The sequence below is a fragment of the Canis lupus genome, chromosome 2 (assembly GCF_048164855.1).
Source record: "Canis lupus baileyi chromosome 2, mCanLup2.hap1, whole genome shotgun sequence".
Classification (NCBI taxonomy): domain Eukaryota; kingdom Metazoa; phylum Chordata; class Mammalia; order Carnivora; family Canidae; genus Canis; species Canis lupus.
The window spans coordinates 53,716,863-53,732,201 of record NC_132839.1 but is presented as its reverse complement, the minus strand read 5'-3'; the positions used below and the strand labels follow the sequence as shown (position 1 = coordinate 53,732,201).

Genomic DNA, 15,339 nt, shown 5'->3' with positions numbered 1-15,339 from the left:
CCCAGGGCATCTCCTAGAACATCTGGAGCTAAGAAGATACTTCAAGTATGAGGGCATGAACCACCATGCAGTGGTGCCAAGGGGTCAAGTGATCAGAGAATGGAGACTTGCACTGGCCAGGATGGGGAGCACAGGTGACCCTACGGTCAAGGTGTTGGTAGACTGAGGATGGGGCTATACTTCTAATTGTCTTGTATAAAGAGTTGCATCCCAAATCTAAGGGAAACAGAGGATGGTCCCTCTTGAAAGACTTGTCTTTCCAGTCATCCCCAATTGCCAGGAGCCCTTGTAAATGCAGCGCAGGCCCATCCTCTGATTGATGGAGGCTCTAATTTACTAATAAGATCAGGATGTGGAGAAAACTGCAGGCAGATGCTGACCAGGATGCTCTTGCGGAGGCTTTGCCTCTCAGATGCAAAAGGGATGCTGAGGTCTCCCCTACAGTCAGTAGGGCTAGAGCTTCAGCTCAGGGTAAGGGTCTGGCAAGAAAGCCCAGGGGCTTTCTGAGGAAGAGGGTGTGGGGTTGGGACCCGAGGAGTCAGCTCTGATTGTGGGCTGGCATTGCCCTCTGCTGGTCATGCCCTGATACTGCTCCTCCAGGCACAGAGACAAGACCCGCAGGAAAGAGGTGGGGGTGGGGGGGAGGTGGGGGGGGGGTGTCAGACCTTGTCCGGAAAGGTAGTGCCACCTTTGGGAGAATGTGTTTGAAGACCTTGAATGTTAATATTAAAATCAGTCAGGACACCTCGGTGGCTCAGTGGTTGAGCGTCTGTCTTCAGCTCGGGGTGTGATCCCGGGGTCCTGGGATCGAGTCCCACATTGGGCTCCCCATAGGGAGTCTGCTTCTCCCTCTGCCTGTGTCTCTGCTTCTCATTCTGTGTGTCTCAGGAATTAAGAAAAAAAATCTTAAAAAAAATCAGCAATGCTCAGCCTCACAAAATCCCAGCTGCCTATATGCTGGATTCCTGTAGGTGACCAGTGCCACGTTAATGAGAGAAGAGGGACAATAAAATACTCCTTTGAAAGCCACCAAGTATGGGAAGGGGGACAACGAAACATGAGTTCTATGATAGCTGTCTGCTGCCCTGAGTGGCTTTCTTGCTGGAGACATTTGGGATGAGGTGAGGATTCGGCCACATAGAAGTAATTTGAACAAAGTGAGGGTTTGCAAAGTCACAAAGATGAATTTCTGCCATCCTCATGTGGACCTTTGGGGAATATTGTCAGCTATCAGATAAAGGCAATTGGTTATCAAGGTGTGGATGGAGGTATCAGTAGTGCAATGGGCCACCAGCTTCAGAGAGCCTTGAACGAGACTGGCCACACTGCACAGGATGCTGGAGGAGTCTAATGCTACCTGTTGGTCTGCATAACTTCCTGGAAGAGGAAGCCAGGGTCAAGCCAGCTAGGAAAGGGCTAAAGTCATCAGAGGGGGTGAACTGGACCATCTTTCAATCCCAATTACCATGGTGGGAGTAGCTCTGGTATTGGCTCCAGTGCAGGGTCTGGAAGCTCACAGGATCCCCAGGAACCTCACTACCTACCATGAGGTCCCAGGATGGTGGTGTCTGGCCCACTTGGGAGCTTGCTAGTAGTGCAGAATCTTAGGCCCCACCTCAGATCTGCCAAATTAGAATCTTTATTTTAAAGAGATCCCTGCAGGCTGGAATTCCCTGGGGAGCTTTAACACTACAAGGGCTGGGCCCCATCCTCAGAGACCCTGATGTACTTGGTCTGTGTGGCCTGGGCATCAACCTCTCTCTAAGCTTCCCAGGTGGCTCAAATATGCACTGCTGCAAGTCCTGTGTGTTGACATAGGGAGGAAGTGAGGATGTGGAGGAAGCCACTCAGGCACGTTTTAATATCTAAGGATTTAAAAAGCAAACTTTGCACTTGGCTCTTTTCCCTGAGCAGAGAGGACAGAGAAGCAGGGCTGCAAAAGCCGCTGTGGGAATGCAGCAGCTGATGCTGGCTATCTGTCTCAGAATGAGAACAATTTCCTCCTTGGGGGCTGTGCCCAGAAGTTGCCCTGGCTTCAGGCAGGAAATGTGTAGGCGGGTATACTTGATTCCTGAGGGTGACCATATTAAGGAAGGAAAAGACTGGGATCGGGGCTTGATGATGCACATACATGGCTGGCCGGCACTGCCAAGCCCGGGAGTGTTTTTGAAAACCATATCCAAGCCCACTCAGCTCTCCCGTGGGCCCAGCAGTTAAGACATCCCAGTTGGAGCCACACATTCTTTTCTTCTGGTTTCTACACTGTCCCAGGAGGTGATTCATGAGTGGGAACCAAGCAGATGAAGCCAAAACCACTGCCCAAAATAACACTAGCATGTTGAAAAATATTCTTGTATTTGAGCCTCTCAATATCCAGAGATAGGCATTCTTCTTATAATTATTCCCTTCTTACAGGTGAAAAACAACCCCCCCCCACCCCAAACCCTGAGGTTAAATCTAGCTCAGGGTCAGAGAGCTGGGAAATGGCTAGGATGGGACCTTAACCAATAACTTTGGCTCTAAACCCATCTGGCCCCATCACTACTCATGCTTTGCATCAGATGTTTATTTCTGGAGATGGGGGAGGTGTGGGTAGGAAGGAGAAGAGGAACAATGAAATCAGAACTTCATTTATTCCAGATCTGTTTCACCAACCATCATCAGATAAAGGAGGAGGTAACCTTAAGAGGAAGCCATACAGTCTTTGCTAGAGATGCTGGGCATTTATAAATGGGATAGAGGGCATGGATAAAAAGGAAGTTTCTGGGTGCGAGTAGGGGGGTTTAACTTATTTCTTTTGAGGAGAGATTCAGGAGTTCAAGGCCAAACTGCCTGTAATGCAGTTTGGTCCCTACCATGGGAAGGTACTCCCCCATAGTGCCAGAGCAGAGGGGCCTGTTGATGAAAAGTATAATAACAAATAGCACCATTGGGATGGTGAGTGATTCTATTTTTTTAAACATGTTATTTATTTTAATTTTTATTTATTTATGATAGTCACACACACACACAGAGAGGCAGAGATATAGGCAGAGGGAGAAGCAGGCTCCATGCACCAGGAGCCCGAAGTGGGATTCGATCCCGGTCTCCAGGATCACGCTCTGGGCCAAAGGCAGGTGCCAAACTGCTGCACCACCCAGGGATCCCTGGTGAGTGATTCTAAATGTTACGGAGCACAGATGTACAGGGTTGCCTCAGGAGATGCTCAGCTTTGTGCTGACCACCTTGGCAAGCTGCTGTCGTCAACCAACCCAACACCCTGGACCTGAAATCTCTTCCATCTGGCACTTTCCATAGGTAGTCTTCTTTACAGGTTGGTTTTCTTGGATCAAAAGAATCTGGCTATTTGGTGGGGGAAAGGAATTGGGGAAGCTTGCTTACCAGAGAGGGATGCACTGTGAAATTTGATTTTGGGCATTCTTAGGTCACGTTAATGCACATCCTCCAAAACCAACACTGCCTACTCCACCTAACTTGACAGAGGTTTTACACAGCCCAGGAGGGAAGAAAACTGAGTGCAGGGGTGGGAGAGCATGGGCAGTACACCTCTCCTGGTGGGGCCAGTCCCAAAGACCCTTAGCTTGGATTCAGACAGATACAAAGGAGAAGAAACCACCACCACCAATCAACCAACCCAAGATACTCCTTTTTAAAAAGATTTATTTATTTGAGGGGTGCCTGGGTGGCTCAGTCGGTTAAGTGTCTGCCTTCAGCTTGGATTGTGATCCCAGGGTTCTGGGATCACGTCAGGCTGTCTGCTCAGTGGGGAGACTGTTTCTCCCTTTCCCTTTGCCTCTCCCCCTGCTTGTGCTCTCTCATGGTCTCTTCTCTTTCAAATAAATATATAAGATCTTAAAAAAAAAAAGATGTATTTATTTGAGAGTGAGTGAGTGAGAGAGAGCATGGAGGGGGGAGAGGGAGAAGCAGACTCCCTGCTGAGCAAAGAGCAGGATGCAGGACACAATCCCAGAACTCTGGGATCACGATCTGAGCCTAAGGCTTCACTGACTGAACCACCCAGGCACCCCCAATCCAATATAATCTTGATTTGGGTCATGTTCACTCAGTCTTTTCAAAGAACATCCTTAGGAAAGCATCCAAATCACGCATGGCAACTACCATTTACATCTGGCCTTACATTTCATCTGTAAGGTTCGCTTTGGAGAGCAGGTAACTCCAGTGCTGGTATCTCATGCCCAGGCTTTCTTGCCTGGAGACGTTGGGTCTGTGAAGACACCTGTGGGCTGGTCATTTCTTTGGCTGGGACAAAATCACTTGTGATAAGAACTTGGTGTTTTGCCTTCTTCTTTTTTTTTTTTTTTCTTCTCTTAAAGATTTTAGTTATTTATTCATGAGAGACAGAGAGAGACAGAGACACAGAGACACAGGCAGAGGGAGAAGCAGGCTCCATGCAGGGAGCCCGATGTGGGACTCAATCCCGGGTCTTCAGGATCAGGCCCTGGACCGAAGGCAGGCGCTAAACTGCTGAGCCACCCTGGCTGCCCTGCCTTCTTCCTTTGAGCTCACATTTGGTGCAGGCATAGGAAGACAGAAACTCCCACTGTACAAAGGACACGTGGCCATGCCACATTTTTAGCTTTTTATTTATTTTTTTAAGTAAAGAAATTCCATGAATCAAAGATAATAAAATTACAGTTTTTGTTTGTAATGATCTTCATTTACCACCACACAGAATCAAAATAGAGCCAAAAGTAGTATGAGAATGTAACATGATCAAGGACACTGTTGTTTTGTATAATTTCTTAATAAAGGTAAATATCCTCATATTTAGAAAAAATTGCATTGCTAGTTGCAAATCTTAAATGCCTCTGTGCTGGAGGATCCTGTATTCCCCCCCCCACCAAAATCCGGCAGCACGGAGGCTTTCAGAACACAAACTCAAAAACACATGATTTTCAGGGCAGCGTTGTATGTTTCAGAAAAATCAAAACAAAATCAAACAAAACAAACAAAAATTAGGAATGTGAAAGTGATGGTTCTTAAAAATCAATCTGGAAGCAGATCTGCCAACAGAAGAACGTGGTTGAGCAAGTCCAACCAGGAAAAGGAAAAATGGAACCGGCCTCCCATGCCGCCCCCCAGCCCTGGTGTTGCTAAGGCAGCTGCAGTGGCAGAAGTCAAAAGCTCAGGTACAGTGAAGGTCTTCCTGAGGCAGTGGGAGAGACCCAGATCATCTGGAACTGGTGTGGAGAGGCGACAGGATTCTACATGGACTTGTGCTTTAGGAAAACTGAAGAGGCCAAGAAAAAAAGCCAGACAAGACCTAAGTCCTACACTCAGATAGACCAGGTCCCCGGGAACAGTCTGCGAGAGAAGTGGCTGGCGCTGGACCCAGGGGGTCAGCAGTTATTCTTTATTCTCAGTGACTGGGGACTCCCCAACATGGGTGGTCAGGAGGGAGCATGCCCATTGAGATGAAGGCTATTTCTGCAGGTGCTAGAGGTGAACTGTCCCCAATTTATGGCGATAGATTTCTTGGCTAGTGGGGACTGGAATGGGGAGAAGGTAGGTCCTAGATTTTATTACCAATCAACCAGAGTTAAGGTAGAAGATTTAACCCACCAGTTAGAAATGGACTCCAGCTTGTTCATTAGAGATACACGAACGCTCTCCCCACATACATGCCAGGAAAGACAGTTCAGAGTGGCAGGGGGAGGCTGAGTCTTCCAGAAGGGGCAGCTGTCTACTGTCTGGGAGGCTGAGAATGGCTGGTGTGCTGGACTTTGCAGCCTGCTTCCAAGGGCCATCTGGGGATGACTCCCGGGGTGCAGTACCTAGAGGCAGCAGCAGTGAGGCAGGGAGAGGGAGCAGCCTTTGTTCTGGATAGCCTTCCAGTTCTCACTGCCAGCAGGGGCCAGTTCCCCTTCCCTCAGCTTCAAGTACAATTTGGCAAAACCAATCCCAGTTTATGAAGAAGGGGGTCCCGTCCTTCTGCTTAGATAACAGAGGGAAGAAAATAAAATCCTTCTCCTCGACTGCTAGGCCTCTAAATGCCACAGACACACCACATTTTGTGGCTTTTTGAAGCATCCAAATAATTCGAAGTGGCTTTGAACCACAGAGCAAGGCTGAGAAGGGAGAGAGAGGCATCAGGGGATGAGACATTTGGCCAGTTCTAAGTTGAGGGGTGAGGGTGCCTAATAGAATGAGGCACACACAGGCCACAAGAAGAGATTCTCTGGCTTTGCTGCGGCTTTGCTTTAAACTTCCACAGCTTTTGAAGTCTGGTGCCACAATATTGTTGGAATACCAGAGGATATGCTATAAGTGAGGCTTTCTGGGCACAGTGAACAATTCCAGATGATGCTGCGTGTGGTGCTGCAGTGAGAAACGCTCTTTAATAACTCTCCTGTCCTGCCTGGAGGACAAAGCCCTGAGTTCTTTTGACTCCATGTGATGTTTCAGGGATCCTGACTTGAGCTCTAAGAATCAACGCTGCAGGAAAAGAAAAGCCTCTCACATCTCAGACATCTGCTTGCCTGGCAAACATAAACAAGAACACAAGCCTTGTTTCCCTGGAGCTGGCCAAAGTGATCTCAAAGTCACACAGTTACAAAGAAAGCTCTCATTCAGATGCCAGGCATATAAGCTCAGCGATCCAGAAAGCTCAGCTTTAATGAAGACTTGTAGTTTCAGAATGAAAGGCTGGGCGGTAAGGATTTCTGCTCTGGGAAATATGACTATGAATCTCAATGCTTTGCCTGAGTCACACAAAAAGTTGGGACATTCGCCTTGTTCCCAATGTTCAGCACCTGTCCCAGTCATAAGACCACCCTCGGGACAGTGAGGATATTGAGAGGACAATGGAAATTCTAAAGAGAAGTCAGTCAGAGATACAGGGCTTTGGGCAATATTGTGGATCTTCACTGGCAAAGACTTAGTGCCGAAGCTCCCTCGTCTCCAAGTCCCCCCAAGATGAGGCTGGAGCCTTGACACAGCCACTGCCACTCGCAAGGGCTGTGGAAGGCAGTGGGGAGTGTTTGGGCAAATGATGTGTAAATAGATTAGCGGTCTTCTAGGTGGCCTAAGGTGAGGGCACTGGGGCTCAGAGAAGTGGGTTGCCTGCAATCCAACCTGAATTAGAGACAATTGGGATGAGAACCCAGGTCTCTTGAACCCTGGTTCCATAACATTAGCTCAAGAAAGGAACGCTCCTCTTTCAGGTCTATTTCCCCTATATGGTATGTCACAGGGTCCCCTGCAAGGGTATAAAGCTGCAGAGGGGTTCAAAGAATCTAGCGACAACAAACAACATTCTGCTTTCCTTGTGCTCTGGAATCACTGGTGCAAACTCGCAGCAGGGAAAAGAGGAGCTTTTCCTGAATTCTGCTAAACTTCCTTCTAACAAAATGTACGAAGGAAACTTGACATCATTTTCTAGGTGATCTTAAGTTGACTGGAATCCATTACTCATTAGCTGTCTTCAAATTGTTTAAGAGGCAGGGAGCATTGCCAGAAGAAATATGGGTGCTTTTCCTCCTTGGTTTTTAATGTGTTATCCCTGCGATAGGATTGTCTAAGGTCTATGCAACTTGTATCTGTAATTCTGATTTTAGGATGTTCAAATGCTCTTTGAAAATTCGGCCCTGTGTTAGGCCAGACAGGACCTTCATAGCAAGAAGAGCACTCCCATTGTCATCAGACCTGAATGACTTCAGGAAGAAAAGCAAAGAAAGCTGGAGGAAGGAAAAAGCTAACCTACATTTAAAATGCTGCTCCCGTTTATTAGGCAGGTTTGCATCTCTGTAAATTCAATGCCTCTGTGCTCTCATTCAGGGACAAACAAGAATTTTCCTGTAAGACTGCTGCGGTCACATTCTCATTTCCATGCCGGAGAGCCTGAAGCCTGAACAAAGGACTTCAGTTGATTTCATGTGAGCCAAAATGGAATGTGAGTGCCATTCAGAGTCCACACACTAGAAAGATTTCAGCTGGGAAGCGGCCCCCACAGGCCTGTGGGGTAAATCCCGGTCGGTCGTGTGGCGACAAAGGCCAGGCCCCACGCCCTGCCTCACCACCACCAGCACCACCACCACCAGCACTTCTGGTCCCTTGCCAGCCCCCCTGGTGTGGGACAACAGGACTGTCTTTCCTCTTGCTGAATGGAGCTGGTACCTGGCCACTACTTTGCCAGAACAGGTCAAGAGATGTGACCTAAGGCAAAGGAAAAGGCACCTCTTGCTTCCTGGAATGGTGATCTGGCCCCACTCAGTTATCGCTTCGTTTACCTACTTTCACACAAAGGGTCTTGAGAAACAAAGGCAGTAGTAGGAAGCAGGACTATGAATCTTCTAGGTTACAGCTGTGTTACTGGGTGGAGGGAAAAGCAACAGAGGAGAGGGACCAGCTTCCAAATTGAGGGAGTAGATGATAAAGTGCCAATGTGTGCTAAAAGAACATGGGAAAGGAAATGTACTAGAAAAATACCAGTTGGGGGCGGGGGGGTGTGTGTGTCACAATAATGAATTTGGTGTGTGTGAGGAATTACAACAAAGCAATGTGGAGACCACAGAAATCTCAATCTTTTGAGACAGTGGCTGTTCTTGATGATATTAGGATGATTTGGTGATTGTCAGAAAACTTCAGGTTACAGACGTTATCGTCAGAGTCACGTGGACCGACACCCAAACAATATCCACCTGCGGCTATGAGGAGTATATCCAGGCCCTCATAGGGCTCCCTTTACCCCTGAAACATCCACACACACCCACTATTTATAATCCTGTCCTGGAGCAAAGGAGATGAAGCAAGGACATTAAAAAAAAAAAAAAGTGTATCCAGGCAATTTTACTTAGAGTTCAGTTTAGTTCCAGATAGCAACTGCTTTTCAAAGTGCAGGGTTTTTTAGATATTCAAGTACCACAGGACTGGGAAAAAGGAGTACTTGAAACCTTGAATGACATTTTCATTTGAAAAGACACACTTTGGAAAGATCCATCCACCAGACTATAAATATGGGCTATTAAATTAAAAATCTGGTTTCAAAATAACACCCTTTTCTGTTGGAAAGATCTTTCTCCAAACTCAGATCCAGCTTTTGAATGGTTTGGGCACCAAAAGCCAGAGCTAGAAAGACTTGGGTTAAAAAAGTAAAATTACCATTAAATGTTTAAAACAAACACCTCTTTATATGAAAATGAGGGACAGAAAAAAAAAAAAAAAGGCAAACAGTGACATCCACAGGTGTAGACAAGGAGAATCACTTCCCTGGAGGGATGTTCTCTCAAACCTCAGCAAGCTGAGTTTGTCATGGATCTTTAGAACTGGCAGTGGTCTCGGCAATCCACCTGGTCCAAGTCCCCTGTTTTACAGGTGAAGAGACTATAAAGTTCAGAGGGACCTTTCCAGGGTCATACAGCCAGGGAAAAGCAGAGTCTGGCGTAGCCCAAACTCTTCACTGCCCACCAGGCCCTCTCCTGAGACATCACACTGTGACCACACAGGGGCAGTTGGACGTGATAGGTGCCACTGCTTTTGGAGGCCCCTGGGAACTAAGAGCCATATCTACCTATAAATTTCCATAAAATTAGCTACCAAGATGTTTCTAATTTAAAGGCCCTGCAAAAAAACGTGTTTCCCAAATTTGCCTGGTGATGAGGATCACCGGGGGCACTTGTCAAAAATTAAAATCTCCAGACCCCTTCCCAGACCCACTGAATCGGCCTCTTCCAGGGAAGGGACCTGGGAGGCTGAATTTTTAACCAGTGCCCCAGATAACCCTCATCATTGGCAAAGGTGTGGGGAGACTGTCTTAGAAGATTGGAAGGGAGAAACCTGGCTCAAGTTTGGCCATGTAAGGAGCTACACTGCAGCGTGGGAGGCCCAGGTGATTAGGCTCCCAGGCTGACCAGCCTCTTCAGTGTTGGCTTATGTTGACAAGGGCTTTCCAGGGCCTACGTAAGGACACACCCGACCACCACAAAATAGCACACAGCCTTCACTGCTCTTGGGGGCCAGCCTTTTGATTGGCAAAGCAAAACTGCTGTTCAGACACATTTTTAATAGGGAAACTAGATGTAATTGGCTGAAAAGCAATCAAATGCTGAAAGTGGACAGGAGGGTGAGGATCCTGTCACTTGTCACCGTGGATAACAATGCAATGGCAAAAACCAGTAACTAAGCACAAAAATAGCCTGGAGCTCCCAGGGACAGCAGCCTACTCCAGCATGGGTATGCCTGGTGGGTGGTCCCCGTAGATGGTGTGAGGTCAGATCCAGGTCACTGAGGGAGATGGGGGACCTGAAACAGCCGGTGAGGGACGCGGATTCCAGGGGAGGCCGCTGGACCGCGCCGGAGTCTGGGAGGCCTCACTCTGGGTCGGCCTCCACCTGCTCTGTGTCAGAGCACTGTGACTTGTTGCGCTCCCACTGGCAAATGGCGTTGGCGTACTCCACCACCAGCTTATCCATCCACGTCAGGGGCTCGGGGAACAGCACGGAACCCTCAAAGAAGCCCAGGTGGCCCCCGTGCAGAGGCAGCACAAACATGACGTTCTCCCGTTTCTCTGCAGGGAAAAGGCAGTTCAGTGAATCACTGTCTGTCTGGTCAGCTCCATGGCAGGCGGTGCCAAAGCGAGCTGGCCAGGGTGGCCCAGGCTTTCCCCACAGGTAAAGGTCACCAAAAGAGAGCATTTGACTTCTACGCATTCTTCCTCCTTCACCAGAGCAGGAGGGAGATTAGGTGGGCTGGGCAAGGCTGTGGGATCTAGCAGGTATTGGAACAGCAGCTTGGCTTGGGGGCGGAATGAGCACCAGCTAAAGAAATACTTTGAAATCTAAGTGGTTCTCAAATTTGGATGTGTGTGTGTGTGTGTGTGTGTGTGTGTGTGTGTGAGAGAGAGAGAGAGAGAGAGAGAGAGAGAGAGAACGAACCCAGGCATTGGTATTGCTAAAGCTTACCACATCATTTGATTATATAGCCAGATGTTTCCCAAATTTCACCATGCCTCCAAATCATTGTGATATCAGCTTAAAAAGCAGATCCTGCTCTAACAGGCCCAGATGAGGAGCTGAGATTTTGCATTCCTAACAAGCTCCCAGGTGATGCCAATGCTAAGGGTGGGGACCAGGCTTTGAGTAGGGATTCCTCACATTTATGCTATTATTTACTAGGGAACAAGTTCAATTCAGTGGAATCAATGTTTTTTAATTACACTTATTTATTTTTTTTTTAAAGATTTATTTATCCATGAGAGACATACACAGTGAAAGAGAGGCAGAGACACAGGCAGAGGGAGAGGCAGGCTCCCTGCAGGGAGCCCCATATGGGACTTGATCCGGGATCCCAGGATCACACCCTGAGCCGAAGGCAGATGCCCAACCGCTGAGCCACCCAGGCGTCCCTAGACATTTATCTTTTAAGACTAAACCAGAACTTGGGTGTCTGGGTGGCTCAGTGGTTGAGCATCTGTCTTTTGCTCAGGTCAGGATCCTAGGGTCCTGAGATGATGTCCCACATTGGGCTCCTTGCAGGGAGTCTGCTTCTCCCTCTGCCTATGTCTCTGTGTCTCTCATAAATAAATAAAATCTTAAAAGTTAAAAAAAAAAAAAGACTAAACCAGAACTTAAAGCCACAGGTTGTGTTGAAGATGCTCAGTGACATATACGAAATGGCCATCCTGAGCACCGCTGACCTGAAGCCTGGCTTCATGAGTCCACGGGTGGGTCAGCCCTGCATGCCCTAGGAGAAGGCATTGCTGGAGATGTGGCCAAGGGGCAGCCGTGTGCAGCCAGGGACTGCAGGACATGTCTGTCTTCCCAGGGGACACACCGAGAGGGGCCTGGCTGCTCCGGGCCTCGGAGGGATGGTTCTGGCTCTGTGGGGCTCTTTTCTTGTCTGACCCCTTTTATTATTCCTTTTCAGTTATTTCATAAATTCTACGTGACAGCATGAGAGCTCTAGGTGTTGCCTTGGACACCAGAAGGAAGCAGCACTGTTGCTCTCACTGCTGCATGTGGCTGAGCGAGTTGCTTTTGTGCAGGGAGCCTATGGCTCGATAGCAGTTGGTGAGAGCCAGCGTTTATCACCCAACACACCTGCATCACATGCAACTTCCACTCTGGGCAGGGCCCTGGCTGGGTCTCTGCCTGCCAGATTATTTACTTGTCTAGCTTGGGGTTGGAGAGAATCAGACGTGCCCCCTGCTCTGGTTAATGCAGGATATTTACAAAAGAAATGTAACCACACAGGGCTACAGAGGGCGGGCAAATGGGCCCCAGGGATTGGAACTGCAGTGCAAAGTGGCATTGGAATTCCCATGTGTCTCCCTCCCTGGTGTGCAGCAAGACCCAGCCGGCCTGATGCACAGCCATGCTCCCATGAGCTACAAAGTACTTTGCTTTCTCAGTTGCTTATATTTTTATCTTCAAAGCAGATGGAGAAGCTGTCAGAAGAGGTAGGAGAACTGGCTTTTTTGTTTTGCTTTCATATCAGTTTTTTTAAAAAAATAATTAATTGACAGAGATAAAGAGAGAGCACAGCAGGGGGAGCAGGAGAGGGAGAAGCAGGCTCCCTGCTGAGTAGGGAGCCTCATGTGGGCCTCCATCCCAGGACCCTGGGATCATGATCTGAGCCAAAGGCAAACACCCACCCAACTGAGCCACCCAGGCACCCCTCATATCAGGTTTTAAGTCGAAATCTCTCTTTAAGTCAAACACTCAGACTTAATGGAACCATAACCTTGGAATGATAATTTCACAGACCACGAGGGGACTCCCCCAAACCCCTCTTGGCTGTGGATATAAATGATACTCGTCCCTGGCCCCAGGACAGGACATGAGAAGGCTCTGCCCAGACCCCATCACAGCCCCAGGACTATCAGGCCAGGCTGAACGAGAACTCTGCCAGGGGATGTCCTTCTCCATAGAGGCTGGCCTTCAGGAGATGACAGCAGGGTGAAGGTGACACAATTTACCAAGGCAATGTGCTGAATGGCTGGGGGAGCGGCAGCAGGAAGGAGTACTTACCTGAAAGAGATTTGGGAATGGTTAAGAGGCTCTCGTGCACCAATGGATCATCAGCTGCGTTAACCAGCATGAGAGGCACATAAATCTGCAACCAGAAAATAAGGCAGAAATAAATGATCGATTCCCTTTTTTAGACCTCCTTGATTCAAGGTTTAAATTCACTACCAGACACGTCACTGATAAAAAGGGAAGGAGGTCACGACTCAGTGTGTGGCATGGGTAGATTAAAGGCACTTTGTCTTCCTGGGCAGCAGCCTGAATTATAACTGCTCTCATGGCAGCCCTGGCAGGTGTGCTGGGGTTCTAGGTGACACACATGCTCTGAGTGAGGGTGCGGCTTGGTGGGGCTCACTGGCAAATGTCTCTGATGATCTTCACAGTATCTCAAGTTAGCCCACCTTCCAGAATGATGACCTTACAAAGAGTTACATACACGTTCATTCCATTTCTATTGTGGGTGGGAAAAATGGGAGGGTGCTCCCCTCCAGACAGAGGAGACTTTCTAGAAGAATCTGAAGGCAAGAAACAGGAGTAGGTTGGTGGATATTGGGAAGCATTCAACAGCCATTTTTATAAAATAGGCCTCTTCATTTTAGTGGAGACGGGCTGATGGGAGGCGGGCACTGAAATACTATTGAACAGCCATGCCCAGACAGCACAGCCTACTGCTTGTACTAACCTGGAGGTCTCTAACACTGGCTCTAGGCAGCTCAGCATCTTCGTTGCGGCTTAAATGAAGATGCCCAAAGCCTGGGGGATGGTGCTAAGTGAGGAGGGGTGGCCAGTATGATAGGGGGCAGAACTGCAATTCACAATCACCTGCTTCAGCTGCACGAATGGTGGACCAAACCACCAGGTGGACATTGATGGGGATTAACGTGAAGTCCTGTGTTTGAGTAAAAGGAGCAATTGTACAAAGGCAGAATGAGAAGAGACTGGTTTGGTGGGAATACAGGTGAAAAACAGGGGGCTTACGGTCAGCCACAAACTTCACTGAGTCCACGTAAAGTTTACTGCACCTGCTAAGAACTGTGTTCATATAAACCCATCTACCTTGTCACCAGACCTGTTTCCTCACCATTTTGATACAGAAATATATCTATTTTCCTCTGCGTTCACCAGATCATGGCAGGAACTTTGAGTTTAGCCCTAGTCACCACACTAAGAAAATGCACAGTGGCCAAAGACAGGTCTACGATTGTAAGAAACCTACACAGATGTATGAGGAGTTGAGGCAGGAAGCCAGCAAGATTACATTGCCAAAGGAAGACTAAGAAAAACATGGTGTGCAGTAACTTTAAGGGCTTTTCCCCAGATACGGGAGCAGACTGGTCCCGCTCTGCCCTGAAGGCCCACTCTGGGATTAATATCTGGAGGTCACAGGAGGATAGGGTTTGGTGCAAAAACAAAACCCAAGTCAACAGCCACAGATGTCCAAGCCCAATTCCAGCTGAGCCTCCACCAGGGAAGTTGAGGAACATGCTTGGTGCACCATGCATGAAGCCAGAGGACAGGCCACTGATTCTGAGAGGCTGCTACCTCTGAGTTCATGCTGCCACTCACCCTGTGCAGGTATCGCATGCAGCTTTCCTCCTCGTAATATTCCTTCAGGGAGTTGTAGCCATGGAACTTCCTGGGACACAGACACACAGAAGAGGAGGACAAAGCAATGCTTGTCATAAGATGGGATGCTGAGTGGACTTTATTACCCCGCTCCAAGCCCACGCCAATGTGTCACATCGGTAGACTCTACAGAGGTGTCAGAGTTAGGGCTTGAGAGCTCTGGCTCTGGCACCTAGCTTCAAATGGTGACTTTGCCACCTCCAGGCTCTGTGATCGTAGGCAAACTCTTCAAACTCTCTGAGCTTCTCCCTCTGTAAAATGGAGCTAGAGATGATACTTTTGCTAATAGTACTGAGATTCATGGCATTAAAGTGCCTGGCTTAGGGTAATTACTCAGTTAAGTGCTAGCTACAGTACTTATTAGCAGATGTGACACCTGCGAGTCAGTAGAAAACCAGATGTCACTGCAGATGCCAGGAAACTGACATTCAAAGGCAGTTACGAGAACTTTTCTCTTCAATAGAATTCTTCCTGGCTGAGTCACCCAGACGACTGTGAACTACTGGAATGAAACCTGTCTCAGGTAATGGATACGAGACAGAGATTCAGAGTTACCAATTCTGTCTACCCATGGAGCAGTAGTCAGAGATAAATTGACATTTAACAAAACCTTCCGTGTTCCAGCACAAAGTGCAGCACGTCTGCTCTGCCCTGTGCTCTGTTGAGCCTGGAGCTCTGACACCAGCAGGCCGACTCAACCCCAGGCCAGAGGATCTCTGGAAACTCTCTG

General features: G+C 48.3%; 1 protein-coding gene across 3 annotated transcripts in view; it reads right to left on the bottom strand.

Moving 5' to 3' along the window:
* Positions 1 to 4,586: 4,586 nt before the first annotated feature.
* The window catches only part of ABHD2 (abhydrolase domain containing 2, acylglycerol lipase), a 103,227-nt gene continuing 92,474 nt past the window's right edge, over positions 4,587 to 15,339 (bottom strand). For all 3 annotated transcript variants that reach the window (XM_072799659.1, XM_072799679.1, XM_072799669.1), the window contains exons 9-11: positions 14,550 to 14,619; positions 12,987 to 13,071; positions 4,587 to 10,525 (exon numbers count right to left, since the gene is read on the bottom strand). In XM_072799659.1, coding sequence (XP_072655760.1) covers positions 10,329 to 10,525; positions 12,987 to 13,071; positions 14,550 to 14,619 — 352 coding nt within the window. In that variant the 3' untranslated portion in view covers positions 4,587 to 10,328. The remainder of the gene's footprint in view (positions 10,526 to 12,986; positions 13,072 to 14,549; positions 14,620 to 15,339) is intronic.